This window comes from Grammomys surdaster, unplaced genomic scaffold (genome assembly GCF_004785775.1).
Source record: "Grammomys surdaster isolate TR1022 unplaced genomic scaffold, NIH_TR_1.0 125408, whole genome shotgun sequence".
NCBI lineage: Eukaryota > Metazoa > Chordata > Mammalia > Rodentia > Muridae > Grammomys > Grammomys surdaster.
Genome location: NW_021620278.1, coordinates 608,143 through 629,526, shown reverse-complemented (window position 1 = coordinate 629,526; position 21,384 = coordinate 608,143). Strand labels below are relative to the sequence as shown.

The 21,384-nt window shown below is 47.1% G+C and overlaps 1 protein-coding gene across 2 annotated transcripts in view; it reads right to left on the bottom strand.

The window, feature by feature from the left end:
• Window positions 1-750: 750 nt before the first annotated feature.
• Window positions 751-21,384, bottom strand: part of Dhrs3 (dehydrogenase/reductase 3) — a 35,777-nt gene continuing 15,143 nt past the window's right edge. Inside the window, exons 2-7 of one of the 2 annotated variants that reach the window (XR_003713785.1) lie at window positions 9,729-9,872; window positions 9,015-9,134; window positions 8,444-8,682; window positions 4,087-4,212; window positions 1,075-1,258; window positions 751-918 (exon numbers count right to left, since the gene is read on the bottom strand). Coding sequence is in view for 1 of the 2 variants with exons in the window: in XM_028785998.1 (XP_028641831.1) it covers window positions 1,174-1,258; window positions 4,087-4,212; window positions 8,444-8,682; window positions 9,015-9,134; window positions 9,729-9,872 (714 nt within the window). In the remaining variant the exon portion in view is untranslated. Of the gene's footprint in view, window positions 1,259-4,086; window positions 4,213-8,443; window positions 8,683-9,014; window positions 9,135-9,728; window positions 9,873-21,384 lie in introns of both variants that reach the window. The other variant, XM_028785998.1, reaches the window with a different exon arrangement.

The window sequence follows — 21,384 nt, the reverse complement described above, 5'->3', positions numbered from 1 at the left end:
GTCCCTCATTAAGTCAGAGGCCTGAGACCTTCTCTTCCTTGTCTGGGGGAACGCCTGCCTGCTCTCAGCCACCCACCTGCAAAAGCTGTACACATGGATGCTATTCCTAGCAGGTCACATTGCTCCCTGCTCCACACAGACTACAGTGACATTTGTTGAATTTGCTCAGCATGTGAGTCACACCAGAGAACCATGGGCACCTCTACCCTTGACTGAGACCATGCCAACTCCTTCCATTCTCTGGGTTTTCCATCTCCCACAATCAGATGTGCTATAGAGACTAGAAAATCCCACAGTGCTGGCCCTAAGTGATGAATTGTCAATGTTTCTGGTGACTCATGATCCTTTTGTCCACAGATGAAGGTCATCTTTTGCTAGTATCATTGTTGGCTTCTTCATGTAGGGTAGGCAGCAGGTGCTCAGTGGCGTCTGACTTTACTTTTACATTGGTGGCCCAGTGGGACCAAGGAAGGACAGATGTGGTCAGCTCTTCCATGGACTAGCTCTCAGGGATCCTACCAGGGCAGCCACATGTCTGGAAGGGCCTGGCCACACCTCCCTCCCTCCCTCCTTCCCTCCCTCCCTCCTTCTCTCCCTCCCTCCTTCTCTCTCTTCTTGGCCTGGGCTGCAGTTCCTCTCCTGCCCTCAGTAGACCCAAAGGCAAACTCCTTCTCTCTCAAAAGATGGGGCTTTGTGGTTGGGCCAGACTCCTTCCCAGCTGCCTCCCTTCCAAGCACTTGAACAAAGGAAGCTGCTAAAGCCACCTCTTTATTTCGCATTCCTGCTGTGTAACCAGTTTGCATGAGCTGGGAGGGTTTTGGAGGGAAAGGCAGAGTATCTGGGGGCAGACTCTCCTGGAAATAGTAGATGCACATGGCTCAGGCGGGTTAGACTGGAGAAGCAATTTCACGATAAACCCTACAGAATGAGAAATGTACAAAGTTGTTGGGTGGCTGCTGGCTTCTTGCCTCCCCATGGGGGTCAGAGTTACACCCTTCAGTCCTGCACAAAGGTCCTGGAGTTGACCTGGGGAGCTGCAAAATCTTCCCTGGGGACATGAACAGTCCTGCTCACCCAGCAGATGTGCCAGTACACAGGCACATGGGTGTGTGCCCGGCTGCTGTGGCTCCCCCTCAGGCTCCATAGCTCCTCAGACGTGTCTTCCTCCTGCCTCTATGTCCTCCCCTTAAAGGTGTTCATACAGGTGTAAGTCCCCGAGAACCTGTGGATCTCCTCCAGTGCAGCTTGTGGGAGTATGCTGAGGGGAGAGGAGAGATGTCAGTGGTAGCCATGACAAATGGTGATAGACAACTGGCTCCCCTTCCAAAAATATCCCCTGAACCCTGAGAATTAGCACTTTCACTAATTCAACCAAGCATAGGAACAGACACGGTTGCACTGTCAGCATCCTGTGTGCTTTCAAGGTGCTCTGTCCCTTCCAAGACGCAAGCTGGAACTTGACTGTCTTTGTGGTAAGAGAGAGGTGACTGGGTCATGAGAGGATCCGCCCAGCCATGGATTAATGGACAATCTGAAGAGTGGCTCTATTGCTAAAGTAAGCTCTCTGGTCATACTTGGTCTGTCTTATATGGGAACTCTCCATCATGTCATGAGCCAGCAGGAAGGTCCTTGCCACGCCCTATGCTATGCTCAGTTTCTAGAACCCCAAGTTACACATGCCATCTGTTGTTTTTAGTCTTGTTCTATTTTTTAAGTTTGTGAACATATGTGTGCCTGTATGTGCACTTGAGTGAAGTTGCTCACTGAGACCAGAAGATGGTACTAAATCCCCTGAAACTGGAGTTAACAGGAAGCTGTAGGCTGTCTGATGTGGATGCTGGGAACTGAATTCTGGTGTTCTGCAAGAAGAGCGAGTGCCCTTAACCACTGGCCATCTCTCTAGCCCACTATTAAAGAAACCAATCAGTCTCTCTCTGCATATGTGCAAGTGTGCATTCACTTGCAGCAGTGCACATATGAAGGTCAGATATGGGTGTTGGGGATCAAATTCAGATTCTCTTGTTTACACACCAAGCACATTACCGTCTAAGCCATCTACCCAGCCTGGTACCTGCTCCTATAGAGGATCCCTCGGGCAGTCAAGAGAGTAATCTTAGATTGAAAGTCAGGGTATGCTGGGATGTTCCAAGTGCCTTCTTCCCTGTTCTGTACTCTCCACCCTCTGCCTGCACAAAGGCTAGTCAGAGTAGAAGACAAAAAAGCCGGTTGCCACTGTTCCCTTAGTGTCAGTGTTTCATGTCACATAAGCCAATGGCTTGGCTTTCCAGGGAATCAATTTCTGATAACAACAGGGTGAACCTTGAACAAAGTGGCTGCACTTCCTGACAAACAGGGGCCAGACACATGGCTGCGAGGATACAGCCCTCCCTGTACTGAGGGCGGTGATGAGGCAGCCACATGTGATACACCTTCAGCATGGGACCCAGGCTTAAAGTCTTGCTGTACTAAGTCTAGGCAGTTCTAGGTTGAATTCAGTCCTGAAAAAAATTCTAGAGAAAATATCTCCATTATGAAGCCCACCTTCCCAGGTGGTCTGCCCTGGTTAAACTCCACCTCACTAGAGCTATGACACATCTCCAAATTTTGAGCCATTGGCATGAAAACTCCTGTTCACTGAGCTACCTGGGAGCTGGGGCTATGTCTGACAGTCTGTAGAGCAGTACTTCTTAAAAATGCAGTCCAGGAACTCTTGGGAGTGCCTGAGATCTCTCCAGGATATTTATAAATGCACTGCAGTATATGCAGTATAATCAGTCAATCTCTCTCTCCCTCTCTGTCTCTTTCTCTTTCTCTCTCTCCCTTCCTTCCTCTCTCCCTCCCTCCCTCTCTCCCTTCCTTCCTTCTTTCCTCTCTTCTCCTCTTTCTAAGGCAGGGTCTTATATCACCCAGGCTAGCCTCAAACTTACTATGGAGCTGAGGATAAACCTCACACTTCTGATTTCCTGTCTCTCCCTCTCACATGCTGGGATTATAGGCAGGAGCCACCACATCTGGTTTATGCAGATCTAGAACTGATTCTAATCCTTCACAAAAGCTAGACCAGCTCTTCATTTGTCTTTTTATTCTCTCTGCACATGCAGTGGAGTTTCCCAGAGGTTTTGCTACAGGGGACTATCCTAATTCACTGAAATAAGAAACAGATGTAAGGATCTAGTTGTTTCAGATTAAACCAGACAATGGAGAGATCTGTAGAAACACAATCCAGGATCTCTCTTAACTACTTGTCTGTGTTATTTTAGAAAATATAATTGCTTGTCATAAAAATATATTTACGAGTTGAGGCTAGATGGGGATACCTAGTGAAATTCAGTCTAAAAAAGACTATAAAGGCAAGCAAACAAATAAAAACAGTTACAATAATGTAATAGCTCTGGTTACTGCTCTTTATTAGTGAAAAATACTATAAATAGAAACTGATGTGTAAATCCAACGTGCCACTCAGTTTTAATTTGTAATGCAGTTAAGAAATGACAGATAAAACTCACATAAACAAGAGCTGTTTGGATTCCTCAATAATTTTTAAACCAAGCATGGTAGTATATACTTATAATCCCAGGACTAGAGTGACTGGAGAATTTCAAGTTCAAGGCCAACCTAGACTTCTTTGCATTGTGTTCCAGATAAGCCTGAGCTGCAGTGGGCTCTGCCTCAAAGATGAAAGAAAGAAAGAAGGAAAGAAAGAAAGAAAGAAAGAAAGAAAGAAAGAAAGAAAGAAAGAAAGAGAGAGAGAGAGAGAAAGGAAGAAAAAGAAAGAGAGAGAGAGAAAGAGAGGCAGAGAGAGAGAGAGAGAGAGAGAGAGAGAGAGAGAGAGAGAGAGAGAGAGAGAGAGAAAGAGGCAAACTAAGCAAACAAACCATTCACAGAAACCCTTAGATCAACAAGTCTGCCCTCCTGGTCAGTAAAGTCAGAAGTGCCACTCCTCAACCTCCTGCCCCCCAGCAGACATGACTAATCGATCTCACATTCACCTTCTCCTGCTGCCTTTTCCCCCACCAGGTCTCACTGAAGTTAAGGAAAAAGTTGGGCCTGAACCTGATGAAGAGCTATCTCTCCCCAATCCCATACCTTTTCAAGATAACGAGGATGTTCATGGTCCACGGGAGCAAGAGAAGGGCCTGGTTCTGTTGCATAGCTTCCACTGTCCTCCGGGCTACTGTCTCTGGCTTCAGTGGCGGGAAGAGGTTGGGAAATCTGAAGACAGGAAAATACTGGTTTCTCCTGGAGAAGTTGACCCCTCTGCTGGGCATCTTGGTGAGGGGCTAATGTTTCTGAGGACATTATTTTGGTTCTTCTGTGTGAGGAACTTGAGACTGTGGGATTCTCTCTCAGTCCATGCCTGTTAGAGTCCTATGTTCCCTTGCTCTACCCACCCTACCACCTGAGTGGAGTATGCCCACTAGCAGGGAGTATCTCTGACAGAATCATGGAATTAGAGTCCACCCTGCTGGGCTCATTCTCCAATGCCCTCCAGGCTTCCTGGCACACTGGACTCCCTTCACATTCTACAGCGTAGCCAGTCTTCAGCCTTTTTTACTGAACTTCTTTCCTCACCAGCCATCCCTAAGGCCTGCTCACTCCTCCTAGTTCTCCTGCTGAGACACCTCAGCCTCCCACATGACTGGGTAGCCTCTGCTCTTACCGTCTTTCTACTCCCCTTAACCATATCAATGACATCTAGAATGACCTTGCATGTCACGTTCTCCCTTGCCAATGATCTGTCTCCTTACCAGATTATAAATTCTCATTTTAATGTAGAGTGTAGAGGCCGAGTGAGTCTCAATTCTTATTGCATTATCAGCATCTAGTAGTACCTGGTACACAGTAAGGGGCTCAATAAATACTTGTTATTTTGCCCCACTCCTCTGGTGGACCTTTCTGCTAGGGAGGTCCTCCGCTTGCTGGTCCACTAACTAGTCACTGACAAAGTGGTTTTCTATGGGACTTCCAGACGAACAAGTGGCCAAATACTCAAACAACAGGGGTTTCCCATGCTTGTTCAGAGGCGTTTGACACCAGACCCATGCAATGATAATTTCCTGAGTATCAGGCCCATGCACAAATTTATGGATGCAATTTATGGATAAGGAAACAGGCACAGCGAAGCAGAGGGAAAAAGGGTGAACTACTAGTCACTATTCATTCCAATGTTTCTGTTCTAGGCTCTTCCTGCCTTCCTCAGTCTGAAGGTACATGCTGCTCTCCTTGACCTCTGTCCCTCAAAGAGCTTGTGATCCACTCTGGTACCACTAAGATTAAAGGTTGTGAGTCATCAGGTCTGATGCCATTAGAGTCCTGAAACTCACAGGCTGCAGCCCTCTCTGTACCTCCTCAGCTGTGTGATAAATGCAGCTTTGGTTTGTGTGTGTATACATGTGTGTGTATGGCTGTTTATGTGTGTGCAGGTATGTAATATGAATGTGTGTAGGGGGCAGAGGTCAATTTTCAGTATTGTTTCTCAGAAGTCATCCACATTGCTTTATGGCCCAGGTCGCTTATGGCTTGAAGCTTGCAACGTGGTTAGCCTGACTGGCCAGCCAGCCTTAGGGATTTGCCTGTCTCCACCTTCACAGTGCTGGGATGACAAGTGTATGCTATATTGCCTAGATTTTTATAAATGTGAGCTCTGGAGATCAAACTCAGGACCTACCTTGCTGACTAGATTTCTTTGCAGGCCAAGATAGTGATTCCCAGAGCCCCCATGAACCTGCACCCTAGAAGGTTTTCCAGAATCTGGGCAGTGGTGGCACATGCCTTTAATCCTAGCACTTGGGAGGCAGAAGCAGGCAGATTTCTGAGTTCAAGGCCAACCTGGTCTATAGAGTGAGTTTCAAGACAGCCAGGGCTACACAAAGAACCCTGTCTCAAAAAACTAAAATAAATAAATAAATAAATAAAAATAATAATAATAAATAAAATAAACAATAAAAATAGAAGGTTTTCCAGAGAGGTGCACGCCGATGTAGTTCACTACAACTCCAGTGACACAATGGCTTATCTGCAGTCTCCATCCTCCACTGTGTCCAGTACTGTCTCCTGGGAGAGAGGAGACAGGACAGCAAGGCCCAGCTGTCTGGGCTTTGGGGGACCCTTCCTGGTAAAATCCCTGTAGAAGGACACAATGGAGATGCCTCAAACCTGTTAAGATTTCCCCCTTTCTCTCCATGGGGGCTGGGATGACAACAAAGGACCCTGGGAAGTGGCCAGAAGAAGCCTGCTCAGCTAGCCCAATTCCAGCTGGGCAGCCTCATACTGATGACATCTCTTTTACACTCAGTTTCCTATCTGTGAAATGGGTTTACAGCTCATCTTCAAGGAAGGCTGCTGGGAAGGCCAAATGCAACAACAGGAGTGGAAAGGGGTGTGTCTAGTGGTGTGGCTGGATATAGAATAAGTCAGTAAATATGAAAACAATGGTGGCCACTGATACAGGGAATCTTGCTGGATGGATGCCCACCTGTTAGGTCCTATCCCAGTCACCATCCCCAGGAAACTGTTAAGATGGCTACAGGACAAAAACCAAGGCTCTTCTTTTTTTTCTTTTTCTTTCAATAAATAGGAGTTGGTTCAAGCATAGGTCTTCCAGCCAAACCCTTGGATCTCACTTGCTCAGCTACAGGTAGCTAGTGTCCACCTAGTGCTCACAAAGCAGACAGAGCCACTCAATCCCACAAGGCTCTCCTAACTTGTGAAATGGGAGGTACTATTGGCAATTACTGTAAAAATATATAAACAGGGAAACTGAGGCACAGAAAAGTCAAGTCACTAGGGTTTACAGAGAACTGGGGTTCAATCCCAGGACATCAGTATAGCCACTAGTATAACCTCCTTGAAATTCAGAATGTGTGATAATTTGTTTGCAAGCCAGGCAGAACTATCTACTCCTGGACACGCTCTAAAGAGACTGTCTTCGAGTAAAACCAGTAAAACTCATCCAAGACTATGTTTAGTCTTGGTAAAAAAAATAACAACAGCCGGGTGTAGCAGGAGACTGCTATAATCCCAAGCACTCAAGAGGCTGAGGCAGGAGATCACCAGGAGTTGACGGCTATCATGGGCTACAGATGAGACCCTGTCTCACAAAGTAAGATAACAGGGGAAGCATCTCTTTTATGAGCAACTCGTGTGTGCTAGGGTTGGTGCTAGGTATGCTACGTTCATTATTATCTCTCATTTTTACCAGCAATCTATCAGGTAAATACTGTTCCTGCAATTTTACTGATGGGCAAAGCACAGCTATTAGAGGCAACAAATGTTCCCCTAAATTGGGTGTGTAGTGTGTGACATGTACAATGCAATGCTCCGTATGAATGCCATTTACCGTCTGTGATGTCATTTGTCACCCAATTTTCCAGACTGACAATGAGGCCTGGCATCACACGGCAGGCACATCACAATAGCATGATGCCACCCCAGGACCTGTCACTCAAGCATGAACACTAAACCCAAGTGGGCCTTGGGATGTCTTCAAATGGGGGTATAATTTACATTTATCAATTTAAAAAGTTATTGTTATACATGTGTGTGCACATGTGCGTGCATGCGGTGTGATTGTGTGCATGCTTGTGTATATGTGTGAGTGGGCATGTGCCACAGAATGCATGTGGTGGTCAGAGGGCACCTTGCTGGAGTCAGTTCTCACCTTCCACCGTGTGGATCTCAGGGATCAAGCTCAGACTGGCAGACTTGGCAGCAAGCTCCTTTACCCACTGAACCACGTCACCTGTCCTGGCTCTATAATTAGGGCTCACATCTTCAGAACATAGCTCAACTATCTTTTGCTTGTTTAACCACCCCCACACAGTTCCCTCCGGCTCCTTCCCAAGCTCTGTACCACCGATCCTGTCTCTAGCACCATAGTTTTGCCTGGGCCAGAATGCCGTGGACATGGGACCATGCAGAATGCGATGGCATGGCTTCATTCCCTCAGTAGCACAGGTATGAGCTTCTTTATGCAGGTCACATGAGAATATTTATTTCCTTTCTTGTTGGGTAGTATTCCACTGTGCACATCCAGTACTGATGTTTTGTGTAAGCTCCTGTACTAAGAAGCAGGATCCTAAACATGGGAAGCGGAGCTTGGTTTGAACAAAATGGAGGAAGGGAGCTGAGCTCCAGCATCCAGCTCTCTGCTTCTTGACTGTGGATACAATGTGACCAGCTGCCTCACTGCTATGCTGCCATGTCTTTCTACCAGGACAGACTATAGCCTCAACAAACCCTTCCTTCCTTATATTGTCTTTGTCAGACACATTGTTACAGTAACTGGAAAAGTAACCGATACAGTGCAGTTGTATCCTATCGCCTTGGGAGTGGAAAATGAGGTCTGAGAGTGTGAGACCAAGGCCAAAGGATTCTGGGGGCTTTTCTTGTGAAGACCACTGGAGGGTTGACTTAGGACTGGTGACTGGTCTCACCCACTGACCTGACTCTCATGCCCTGGAACATCTCGGTGCTGGTGTGAAAGGGCAGAACGGTGGTGGCACTGACACCTGGACAGTCCAACAGCCCCAAGGTCAGGCTCTCCATGAAGGCGAAGGCCGACGCTTTTGACGTGCAGTAGTCGATGGCGCCTGGGATGGCTGATAGTGCAAGCACAGAGTTGAGGCACACGATATGGCCATTCTGGAGTTCCAGCATACGTGGCAAGAAGGCCTTGGTGGTCTGAGGGTAGATAACAGGGGTCAGTGTGGAGTGGAACAGCTTCTTCCGAGCCCTGCACCCCAGCACTGTGAAGAACAGCCTATTCTGGATGTATATCTACTCTAGCGATAGCCTTCAATCATGGAGAGGCTGAGGCCTCTCACTGTAGAATCCTAGGCTAGCCAGTCAGAAGTTCTTATGTCTCCCTGCCAGTCATTTCCTTTATCTAGTCATTTGGCTGTTGAACATGCCTACTATCATGAGCCTCAGTCCCACTGAGCCTCTCTTTCTCCCCACCTTGCATAAACTCCCTGCATTGCCTATGGCTGGCTCTGGGCCAGAAAAACCCTTACCCAGAATTGGCCCAGGGTGTTGACATGCTGGGACTTGAGGAGGGCATCATCATCACTGTCCATCAAGCTTTTTCCATGGACCACAGCGGCATTGTTCACCAGGATGGTGATGTCACCCACCTGTGGGCAAGAGGGGGCTGTGGAGCCGTGAGGGCAGCCAGTCCCTGTGGGCTGTACCTGGAAGGGCACAGACCAGGCTCCGCAACCACCAGCCACATGGCCTTTCTGAGCATCAGTCTTGCTTTTAAATGGTGCTGGTGCCATACCAGCTGTGTCTGAGGATTAGAAATAGTTTATGGTACATACTATACCCAGAACATAGCATATTTATAATAAATGAGGTTATGGTCACATAAAAATGGTTAATGTTACCATGACTGGGATGTGCAACAGGGTGAATTCTTTTTCTCTACTGGCACTCACTTTTCTACCCAGCCCAAACGTCTTGGATTAGGGAAAAGGTTTTTCCAGAATGCAATGGGACACTTGCTCCCCTTGGTGTCAGAGACAAACTAATAGAGTCTAAATATCCAAGGGACCACAGAGGGCTACTCTTATGATGTTATCAACTTCAGTCCCTGCCTAAGCAACTTGGACCAGCTTCATGAAGAGTCCTCAAAGGTGCTCTGCACAAAACCAGTCTGCCATGACAACACACCCTCCCAGACCATATGAATTCAGTGTGCTGGGGCCAGACTTGCCCAGGCTACTGACCTTCTCTCGGACAGCTTTGGCCATCTGGTACACCTCTTCCCGGTTGCCCACATCACAGATGAAGTAGTGGCACTCTGTGCCCATTTGCCGAATCTCCTCTGTCGTCTCCCTCAGGCATTTCTCAGTTCGCCCCCAGAGAACAATCTGGAAGGAGAGAAAACCAGCATGGAATAGGTGGCTCCGAAACAGGCAGTACAGATACAATGATTGGTGGCAGGAATTTAGAATTGTAATAGCCTTCAAAATGCTGGCTTCCTTGAGTCCATCCAAAAATGAAGTGCCCAAAGCAAATTAACAGTGAGCTTTAAATAAAAATAATTATTATTATTACTATTACTGTTGTTATTTTTTATGTATGTGGGGTGTACCACAGTTCATGCCAGTGCATGTGGGGAGGTTAGAGATCAACTTTTAAGAGCTGACTTGCTCCTTCTGTTGTGGGTTTGGAGATCAAACTTAGGCTGTCAGGACTGTTTTTAGCTGCTATGCCATTGTGCTTGTTGTCTTAGTTTGGACTTCTATCACTGTAATGAAACACCATGACCAAAAGCAACTTGGGGAGGGAAGGGTTTATTCAGCTAAAACTTCCAGGTAACTAACAGTCTACCACTAAGGGAAATCAGAACAGGAACTCCCTCAGAGCAGGAACCTGGAGGTAGGAGCTGAGGCAGAGGCCACAGATGGGTGTTGTTTACTGGCTCACATCTATGGCTTGCTCAGTCTGCTTTCTTACAGAACTCAGGATCACCAGCCCAGAGGTGGTAGAGCCCACAATGGTCTGGATCTTCTCCTGTCAATCACTAATCAAGAAAATAGGTTCTATAGGTTTACCTACAGACCAATTGTATGAAGGCATTTGCTCAGCTGAGTCCTTCTTCTCAGATGATGCTAGCTTGTATCAAGTTGACATAAAATTAGCAACTACACTGGCTAGCAATAAGTTTTCTTTATAATTTTTACTTTTATTTTATGCGTATGTGTATGTGCCTGTGTATGGGTGCTTGCACATGGGTGCAGGATTCAAGAGAGGCCAGAAGAGGGCATCAGATCCCCCTGGAGCTGGAGTTACAAACTGAAATGGGTACTAGGAAGAGAACTCAAGAGCACTCAAGCAAGTGCTCTTAACCGTCCAGCCATCTCTCCTGCCCCAACAAGATTTTAAAAGGGGTATCACCTACTCTTAAGTGAGCTAGTTGTTTCTGAATACACTTATGACCAGTCTGCTGGTGTGTTAAATTCAAGCTTTTCTGACATATTTTTCTCAGCAGGACACCTCCTGCCAGCCTAGTCCCATCCCAGCCTTTTACTTGATTCTTAGAGGCAATAGAAAAACTTTCTGTACAATATTCCAGAATGCTTTCTGTTGGGAACCAGCTAACCTTCTCAACAATTGTGTTAGGAGCTGGCATTATTCCCACCAGCCACTAGGAAGGATGGGGGTCACATTCTCCTTCTACAAGGCCTTTAGAGGGCTTCCATCTCCCTGTGGTCATACTGGGAAGGAAGGATGCAAGAACAAACAGGAGACAGACAGTGAGACTCCTGCTGAGAAGCAAGGGCTTCCTTACCCATCAGGTGACAAGTGAAAGAGTTAGCGGGTGACCTTGATGAAACCTGTAAGTGGGTCCTAAAGGGGTTAGACAGATGTATGAATGATCCACAAAAGGCTGGGAATTGAAGCCTGGCTAGTATTCAGTCTTGATCTGAAGGAGAACAGCACATCTCCCCCCACAAAAGACCCCAGGTTTGGGTGCTTGGGGAGCTAGCCACTCTGAGATTCAGCTTTACAGTATGGAGATAGATGTAGGGAACCACACAATTCAGGTAAATCAGCATAACACAGGCAACTCTCCAGCAAGGGTCTGTGTTTCTTTTTTTAAGCATTTATTTATTTTTTATTTCATGTGTATGTGTGTGTGCCTGATGTATGCATGTGTACTACATGTAAACCAGTGCCTGTGTAGGCCAGAAGAACATGTGATCCTCTAGAACTGGTTAAAGGTGATTGTGAAGCACCATGTGGGTGCTGGGCACTGAACGCAGTCCTCTGCAAGAGCAGCAAGTGCTCTTTACTGCTGAGCCATCTCTTCAGCCATAGATGTGCATGGGGTTCCATCAGAAGGAGCTTGGGTACTCCATGACTCTAGAGGAATATGTCCCTCCTGGTTCTTGGTTGTCCAGAGACAGTCAGTGTCTAAAGCTTGCCATGTGCTGCTCAGAATGGGAGACCAGACCTGTCAGTTGGGCTGGAAGATGGCCCTGGAGAGGGAGATAGTGGTAGTCAGGCATGTGGGGTGAAGGTCTGTGTATATTGTCTCCTGAAAGCAGGCAATGGCCACAATCAGGACCAGAGTCCTCTTGAGGTCACTCCTTGTATGCTGGCAGAGTGGCTCTATCTCTTTCCCTGGTACCATAGCTAAGTGTCTCTGTGAACCTGAAGTCCCTAGGATACAATTCTGTTCTGTTCATTTTAGTATCTCAATGCCCACCATGGCACATGTTGGGTGAATGACGGGGCCCAAATTGGGACACTGTAGGTGGGTATTAAATGACCTCTTGAGGCTGAAAGACCCACTGCAGCTGAAGTATTAACAGCCACAAAACTCTCCATAAGTAAGTCTGTGTGGATCAGGAATCAGTGAGGATTGGGGTTTCCTGGAGCACCCCCAACTCAGGAAGTGCAGACAAGGAGCTAGCCATGGTGCTGGGCTGAGTGCCGTGAGCAGCAGCATCTCTCTGGGCAAATCTCTGTGTATGGTGTTTGTGTGTCCGTGTCTGTGAGTGCTAGTACCTCTGAACCTGACTGATTGTGCACCTGTGTGTCTGTAAATCTATGTATGCATTTGTGTGTCTGTGAATGTATGTGTGTCCGAGTGTGCACTGTATATCTGAGAGTGTGCATCTGTGGGTTCATATCTGCGGGTATCTGTGTGTCTGTGAGCACGCTTCGTGTGTATGCATCTGTGAACACGTGTCTATAAGCCTGCATCTGTGCAAGTGAGCAGAGGTGTGCATCTATGAAGGCGAACGGCCCTATGTGCTTGTGCCCTTGTGTGGATGCACACAGGTCTTTGGATAGGTGCAGCCCTGAGGCATGGCAGGATAGGTTAAGCATGAAAGACCCAACTGCAACTCTAAATCTGTCCATTGCTGGTGTTCGTTCCTGCCCAGGAAGCTCTCCTTGTGTCTTATCCAGCTTGATGTCTCTACCACAACCTCATCTACCTAGCTGCCACGGCCAGAGAACCCGCTATGGGTGGCTGCTGAGCCCAGGGCTGGGACCTAAGAGAACAAAAGAGACACAGTTCCCACTTCAGGAACCCATTTCAGTAAGGAAGGTTGGGTGATCAAGGATCAGTCACACCTGGGGGAGAGGAGTAAGAGGAGAAAGAATAAACAAAGGGGCCTATGGGGATGCAGGAGCTAGCCAAACTACCTATTCATAGAGAAAGAAACTGCAGCTCAGAGAAGCCTAAGCACCTTGTTGGAGGCCATACACATGCAGAGTGACAGAGCTGGTGTTTGAACATCATTGTTGTGTGGCTCCAAACACAGGTGGTTAGTGACAACTGTTATTCACTATCCTAAACTCAATCCCCAGTAGCACGGAAGACAAAGTAAAGCCTTGTTGTTTCTCCCAAAGCCCTGAGAGGACTCAACACAGAGCTAGTGACTGCTGGGTATCCTGCAGGCTCGATATGCTGGGATTCTCTTAGGGGGGAAGAATAGACAGACGCAGTATCACCCTTGACAGCCTCTGTAGTCACTAAAGGGACTGTAGTCATTCAAGTGGGTTAGGGCTAGGGAAGAAGTTCAGGGATTCAGAGTGCAAAGAAAAGGGGAGCAGCATGGAATAATCCAGAAAAGCCTACCACTGACACCTCAACAGGTCAAGGAAGCAAGCAGCCTCAGATGGACCCCAGGGTGAAGGATCAGGCCTGGCTGCCACTCACTTCTTTATGACTGTTTATGGGAAACATCTTTTATTAACTAGGTGACTTTGATCTTAAAAAACCAGGGGCTGGTGAGGTGGCTCGGCAGTTAAGGTGCTTGTCACCAAGTTTGAAGACCCGAGTTTGATCTCTGAGACTCACGTGGTGGAGGGAGACAGCTGACTACTCTAAATTGTTCTCTGACTTTTTCACACATACTGTCACCCACCCCAAACCCCATGTAAAAATCAATGACAGTAACAACAACAACAACAACCCAGAACCTAGGTGTAATAGTACACATCTATAATTGAAGTATAAGGGGGCTGAGGCGGGAAGACAACCAGTTCAAGGCCAACCTGGGCTACACAGTAGGACCTTGTCTCAAAGCAACACAGGTACCAATAAGAACAGAGACAAAAAAAAAAAAAGGATAATACGAAACTTCCCCATTTTAACTCAGAATTAATAACCCCTGTTTAGCTTTAGTGTTCCTCAATATCTCATTTTTTAAAAAAAAAAAAACTTGTTTTTTTTTATTTCATGAATATTGGTATTATGCTTACATATATGCCTGTGTGTCTGATCTGCTGGAACTAGAATCACAGACAGTTGTGAACTGCCACATGGGTGCTTGGAATTGAACCCGAGTCCTCTAAAAGAACAGCCAGTGCTCTTAACCACTGAGCCACTCTCCAGCCTCTTATCAATACCTCTTTAGGGCCTCGACCCATGATAAGGTAGCTATTTGTCTCTCCCCATTATTTTTCTCTAAAACATTGCAAAATCCTATTCATCCTGCAGATCCAAGCCTGAATGTCCCTAGTTCCAAAGTCTCTCCAGCCGTCCGTCCATTCCACCTTTCCCACAACAGCTAATATTAACAGAGACCTCACTGTGGGTCAGGCCCTGTGTCAAATGCACGGAATGCCCTCTTTCATCCTGACACAGTGTGGGTGGGCATGTTACTCCCCACACAATAGGTCTCAGACAGATAAAGCGACTTGCCCAGGGTCACGCCTCTCCTATCTCTACAGCTGCATGACTCAGAAACTCTGCTCCTCCCTCCTAAGACCAGCTCTTGTTTTATATTTCCACTGGCAGACAGATGAGTGTGTCGACCATTTGGAAGCCCTTTGCCTTGGCTCAGATACTTCAGAGACTCTTATTCATCTTGTGAATCCAGCACTGGCCAGGTTCAGCTGACCTAGTCACATGGTGCTGGCCCTTCTAGAAAGGTCTACTGATTCTATTACACTGGTATTCCTTCCTACCCACCATTGTGCGTGGCAGGAGTGTGCAGGGTGGGGTGGGTGTCCCACCAGTGATATGAGCAGGTAATCTCAGTTCCAAGTCCTTGGACAGGTCAGAGAGCTCATGGTCCATGAACTCTGTGGCTTAGAGTCAGACTGATGATGTTGGCCTTTTAGACAGAAGGAAAATGCCAAGCAGAGACATCAAGCATGGTAGGCAGGGCAGTAGACTGGGTTAGAGAGCTTTGGGAGCGGTGTATAGCTTCTCACCTCCACACCCAGCACAGCAGGTAGGTGATGGGATGATGCTAATTAAGAGCAGTGCTTGTGGCTGGGAGAGAGTGAGCTTGGGAATTTCAGTCTACTGTACAGTCAGAGCTAGGGTGGTCTAGAATAGAAAGAGATGGATGCAACCCTGGGGAGACTGCCTGTGGTGTCTGAGACATGAACATGGCATGTACCATCCATCCATCCACCCACCCACCCACCCATCCATCCATCCATCCATCCATCCATCCATCCATCCATCCATCCATCCATCTATCTATCTATCTATCTATCTATCTATCTATCTATCTATCTATCTATCTATCTATCTATTTTGGTGGTACCAGGGATTGAACTCTGGACCCAGCCCATGCTAGGTAAGTATTCTTCCAGTGAGCTATAATCCTCCTCTTTTTAAAAACATTTTTAGACAGGGTTTAACGTTGGCCACACTGGCCTTGAGTTGGCTCTGTAGCCCAGGCAGGGCTTAAACATGTGACTCCTCTACATTAGCCTCCCAAGTATCTTGCCTTACAGGCCCGGGGACAGAGAACACTTTCAAATTTAAAGATGTCAGACACAGTGGCACAGGTCTGTAAATTGAGCAATGGGAGGCTGAGGCAGAAGGATCATGAACGCATGGGTTGCCTGTCTCAAAAACACCTTTTATATTCTCATCTATTTTCTTTTTTTTTTTTTCTTTTTTCTTTTAGATTGGGTCTCATGGTCTCATGTAATCAAGGATGACTTTCTTATCCTCCCGATTCTCCCATCCTTGTGCTAGGATAACAGTCATGTATCAGTGTTCTGGGTTTTATGCAGTGTTGGGGAATCAAATTCAGGGCTTCATACATGGTAGGCTCAACCAACAGGGCTCCATCCCAAGAATAAAGAAATCCTAAGGTATTTCTAAAGAGTGGAAGCTCATCTCTTGAATATAGTGGAAACTGGCTCTGGAGCCAGCCTGGCTTAAGTCCCTCTGATCTGTCATTGTGAACTTGGAGACCCTAGGTGACCTCCATGAGTTGGAGTTTAGGGTGTCTTCTTGGAAGGGCAGTGGGAACATTAGTGAACGCTCACTATGGACTAGTTGGGGTTATTATCAACAATACAACTGCCACAGAGCCCTCTTTTTATAAAAGACTTGCCAGGCCCACAAAACTGGAGGTATTGACGATGAAGGTGGTCCACAGCCTCCACCAACAGCACCCTGTCTTGCTTCCCCTAGACACAGTCTTGTCTGGGTCAGAACTCCAGAACTATTGTAGTCTCTGTCTCATCTTTCCCCTCACTTGAAAGACATCCTTCAGCCATAGCCATGGGCCAGGCAGGCAAAGACCTGGGTCCAAAGTTGCCCAATCTGCAAGATCAGCAGTAGGACCTTGATAGGCAGATTTCTCTAGAAGGCTAGGTTTCAAGATGGACTCTGGAAGCTCCTGGGAATTCTAGGGAGGAGCCTGTGGGGCTGTTGAGAGGGAGGAGACTTGGAAGATGTGTTTTAGGACCCTCTCTGCCTGCCCAGCTATTCACAGTAGAGTCACTTTAAATAAGCTTCACGAAATATTATCTCTACAAAAACTGGTTCAAACACTGTAAGACTTGAAGCTCTAGCTCCTAACTGGCTGTGTTACAAGACCCATTTTCTTGTGACAAGTCCTAGGTGGTTGCCCCAGTCCTCACTCATTGCCAGCACTGTCCTGTCACCCTGAGCACAGACAAGATGCCCCCTTCCTTCCAAATGACAACCATTCAAAGTGATGACAATGTGCCTGCTGAACTGCCTCCTTCCCTGAGTCATTCCCCAAGGCTCCATGCTCCATGCTCATAGGAGTCAGATAGGGAGGAGTGACCATTGAATTCAATGCACTGTTGCCAGGAGGCAAGACACAGAGCCTCAGATGGTCCTTCCAGCACTACCACAGACAGCTCTGGCTTTACAGGATGTGTGTGTGTGTGTGTGTGTGTGTGTGTGTTTGGAAGTCAGAGAATGACAGGAGGTATCTTACTCAGTTGCTCTCCACTCAAGACAAAGGGCTCTCACAGAACCTGCAGCTCACTGATTCAGCAGGACTGCCTGCTCAGCAAACCCCAGAGATCCTCTTGTATTTATCTCCACAGGACTGGGATTACAGACTTGTGATGCTGGGACCAGATTTTTACATAGGTACCAGGGATCCGGACTCAGATCCTTATGGAAATACAGTAAGTGCTTTGCTGACTAAGCCATCTCCTGAGTCCTCGGTGGTAGTATCTTTTACGAGAAGGAGCATCTGTTTCTGTTAATAGCAATAATATTAATATTTATCTTATAATCCCAATGCCCTCAGGTTTATTTCAGGAATCCCATGGCCAACTCCAGGTCAGAGGTGACAAAGCTCATTCACAAGTCCCTAACTGCACCTTGGAGCCAGGTATGAACTTTTTCCAGGCCAGGGTTGCTTGCCTGGAGTTTAGGCCCTTCAATGAGTCACCACAATGACCAGGAACCTTAATACATGTCCCAGCAGGCTCTGATAACTCTAGGGAAGGATCCACAGACATTGTTATGGGAGGAAACTGAGGTACAGATGAAGAAGACCGCACAATTTACTCATATGCTATCTGATTCTCAAACCTGTGCCCTTGGACACTGTCTGCCTATATGAACAAAGGATCCTGTGTGCCTGTTCACTACACAGGTATCACTAAGCAACGTGTCCGGGTATTATAGTACCCATGTACCTGTCTGAATGGTCTCCCAGAGAAGGAGGGGCAGGATGATTCTGTATTTGTGTGACTTCTGCTCCTGCTGGCCAGGTAGTTACTTAAGTAGGCAAAAGTGACAATCCTCACTGACTGTGATGATGCCCAGGCCCTACAGGCTAGACCAAAGGGGCCAGAAGTCATGTACTCTTATTGGTGGCAGTATAGGAAAAACAGGTGGGGGAGGGAGGCCTCGGCCACCACTTCTTGGGCTCTTGCTTTAAGCATGTCCCTATCTTAGGGATCTTATATTGAATCCCCACGACAGGAAGAGCAGGAAGATATGTGACCTTGTGGGGTTATGTGCAAGTCCTGACAGCCCATGCTCAAGACGGTAGTCTTTTTGTTTTTTAATTTATTTATTTTATTTATTTTTTTAAATCAAATCGTAATTTTTACTTATTTTCACACAGTGGGTTATAAACACAAAAAGGCAGGACATGGGGAAGGGGATGACACCGGAGCTTGGGTGTTCAGGGGGAACACAGATATCTTTCAGAACAGGATATCGGCTGGGTGAAGGTTCAGGGGACAGGTCACTATGACTCTGCCTATGATTCACTTGTCCTTATCTAAGTTGGTACTATCTGCCAAGGCTACCTATTTACAAGGTCAAGATGCTAGTCTTATTGGCAGATATGACACAGTTAAGTCCCCCAAGGAGAGACAATCATACATTAGGGTCCATGCTGTAATACCTAGACATATTGCTTAGTGATACCTGTGTAGTCTTCATGAGAGATGAAAGGGTTGAAGAGAGGAATCTATTGGGGATTGCGCTCCAGAACTCTGATAGACTAAATCTATACTTTTTTGCCTGTTTTGTTTATTTTCCCATGAGGCAAGGTCTCACTCTGTAGCTCAGGCTGGTCTCAAACTTGGCAGTCCACCTGCCTTAGCTCACGCCACCACACCTGGCTAAGAACTGTAGTTATAAGTTACTTAGTTTGTGTTCACTACTTACAACTACCATAGGTGAATCCTGTATCTCCATTCAACAGATGAGCACAGAGACCCTGTGACATTGAGGCCAGAGAGCCATGGAGCCTATGGGGTCGTCAGTCACTAGACCACTGGGTCTCATCCTCCACACTGCCATTTGCAGATTCCTTCTCTGTCCTCCCCAACGATGCCTTATGGTCCCATATAGGTTCTTTTCTCTAACTCTATACCCAGCACATCAGAATCCTTGTTATCCACTCTCTGAGTCTAGCCACTTTAGGTCCAGCCTTCTTCTCTGCTCAAGCAGACTGTGGCCATGGCCCCAATTGATCCTCTCCCACCTTGCTGCTGCTTCAGGTAAAATGTAACACAACAGCCACAGACCCTTCTAGAACCTAAGCTGGACATTGATACTGGATTTTATAACTCACTCAGTAAAATTTAGCGATGGACATGTTTGTTTTTTTGCCAGCTCTCTCAGGATATATTAGTATCCACTTGAGCAATCATTCAGCCTGGTCCTCCTTCCTCGATGTGCCTTTTCTGTGCCCTGTCCTTGAAGGGCATCTTATCTCCCCAAGACTGCTCCAGTGTATACCCAAAAGGCCTTCAGGAAGTCAGCCCCAATGATTGACACCTGATCCAATCCCTATCCCTTGTCTTCTCTTTGATACAGATGCCCCCGTCTCTCCACAACGGCTCTCTCTTGAGATCCTAAAACTACAACTTGCCAAGGGGCAGTGTTCAGCCTTGCTCAATAACCAAGTGAGACCTGACTGGGGTTTTCCTATTCCTACCAACAAGCCCTGGCCTGATTCTTACACTAGTTCTGAGTCAGCTGCTCTTTCTAGCTAGAAGAACAAGGGCCCTTGCTTCTTTCCACAAATATCAGTTACCATTGCAGATGGCAAACGGCAAGCCACAAGGGTGGAGACATACAGGCTACAGTTCCTGTGGCCTCTGCCCCAGTTCCTCCATTTGGACCTTGTGGAGCAGAAGGCCAGGGGATCTTGGGTGGCGAGGGGTAGGAGCTGAAGAGAGTGGGAGACAGTACTTGTCCACTCCTGGCATGTTACCCAATGTCAATATGACCTCCCAGCCAAGTGGGATTTGGACCCAGGTGGTCCAAGGAACCTATGCCAGTTGCCCCATTGTGAAGTTTCAGAGCAGTACATGGATTTCAAAGCCAAGCCAATGCAGAGTTTGTATCTTTGTTCATTCATTCATGGAATATTTACTGAGTGGTAACTGTTTATAAGGCACTCTTGCAGGCCCTGGGATATAGCAGGGGATCAGTTTATCCCATTCTTGTGTTCAGACTGCAGATGGGTATGTGTGAGGCAGAGGAGGTCCAGGAAAGATAAGATGAGACACAATTGACCATATAGGCTGGTGAGACGACTGAGAGGGTTTCAAAGTGCTTGCCTGGTAAGAATGAACACCAGATTTTGGACTCCCAAAGCCACACTGTAGCCATCTATAACCCCAGCACAGGAGGCCAGGGAGACTAGTCCAGACAGTAAATTCAGGGTTCAGTGAGAGACTCTACTTCAATACCAATACCTGAAGAGTGACTGAGGAAGACAGTCAACGTCAACCTAGGGCCTTCATATGCACATACTGGCACACACACACACACACACACACACACACACATCCAAACATATCAACACACATGAATGCACATATACTCCCCTCTAAACAAAACTCCCAATGACCATGCAAAGTAGGGGTGGCTGCAAGTCTCTGAAGAGGAACTGAAAGCTTCACAGTGGGTGAAGAAAGAGGGTGGGTGGAAGTGGTACTAAAGTGGGCAGGATGCTGGAAATAAGGTTACATTTCAGCAGAAACCTGAGGGATGTGAAAGAGGGAGCCATGTAGATGTCTTGGAGAAAGAGGCAGATAGGGCAGCCAGTGCATGTACAGGAAGGAGCAGGAAGGGGCTCTGAGTGATGATGGTGAAGTGGGGACCATCAGAAGGATGCCAGTATGTCATAGCCGAACAGCGGGCATCAGCCTCAGTAGGCACTGAATTCTACTTTGAGTATGATAGTGGAGGTGTTGGAGGTGGTAGTGCTATGAGCAGAGACATGGCAGCCTCTGGTTTGAATGTTGGGATAAGTCCTGGAAGGGGAATTTAGGATCCAGCTGAGATAGGACAGGTTAGGAGGTGTGGTACACTCAGGATGGGGTGTGTGGGAGGGATGATGTGGGAGGAGGCTTGCAGGGTTGGCTGTGGGTTGTCAGAGGAGGAACCAGGCTCACAAAGGGCTGAGGAGAAGTTGCAAAAAGAAAGCTGCCATCCAGAGCTCCATTCCTCCTGCACCAGGGAAAATGGGCTTTGCTAAGTCTTGAGTGACCGAGAAGGGAGAGATTTTGACCATGTAAGTCCTCAGGCTGCTTCAGTTTCTGAAGGCATGCCACTGGTGAAGCAGAGGAAAGGGGAGTGCCAGGCCAGCTACCACCTAGGTTGTAAACACAGTTTCCAATAACAGAGTAGCCCCTGTCCCTGGCGCCTAA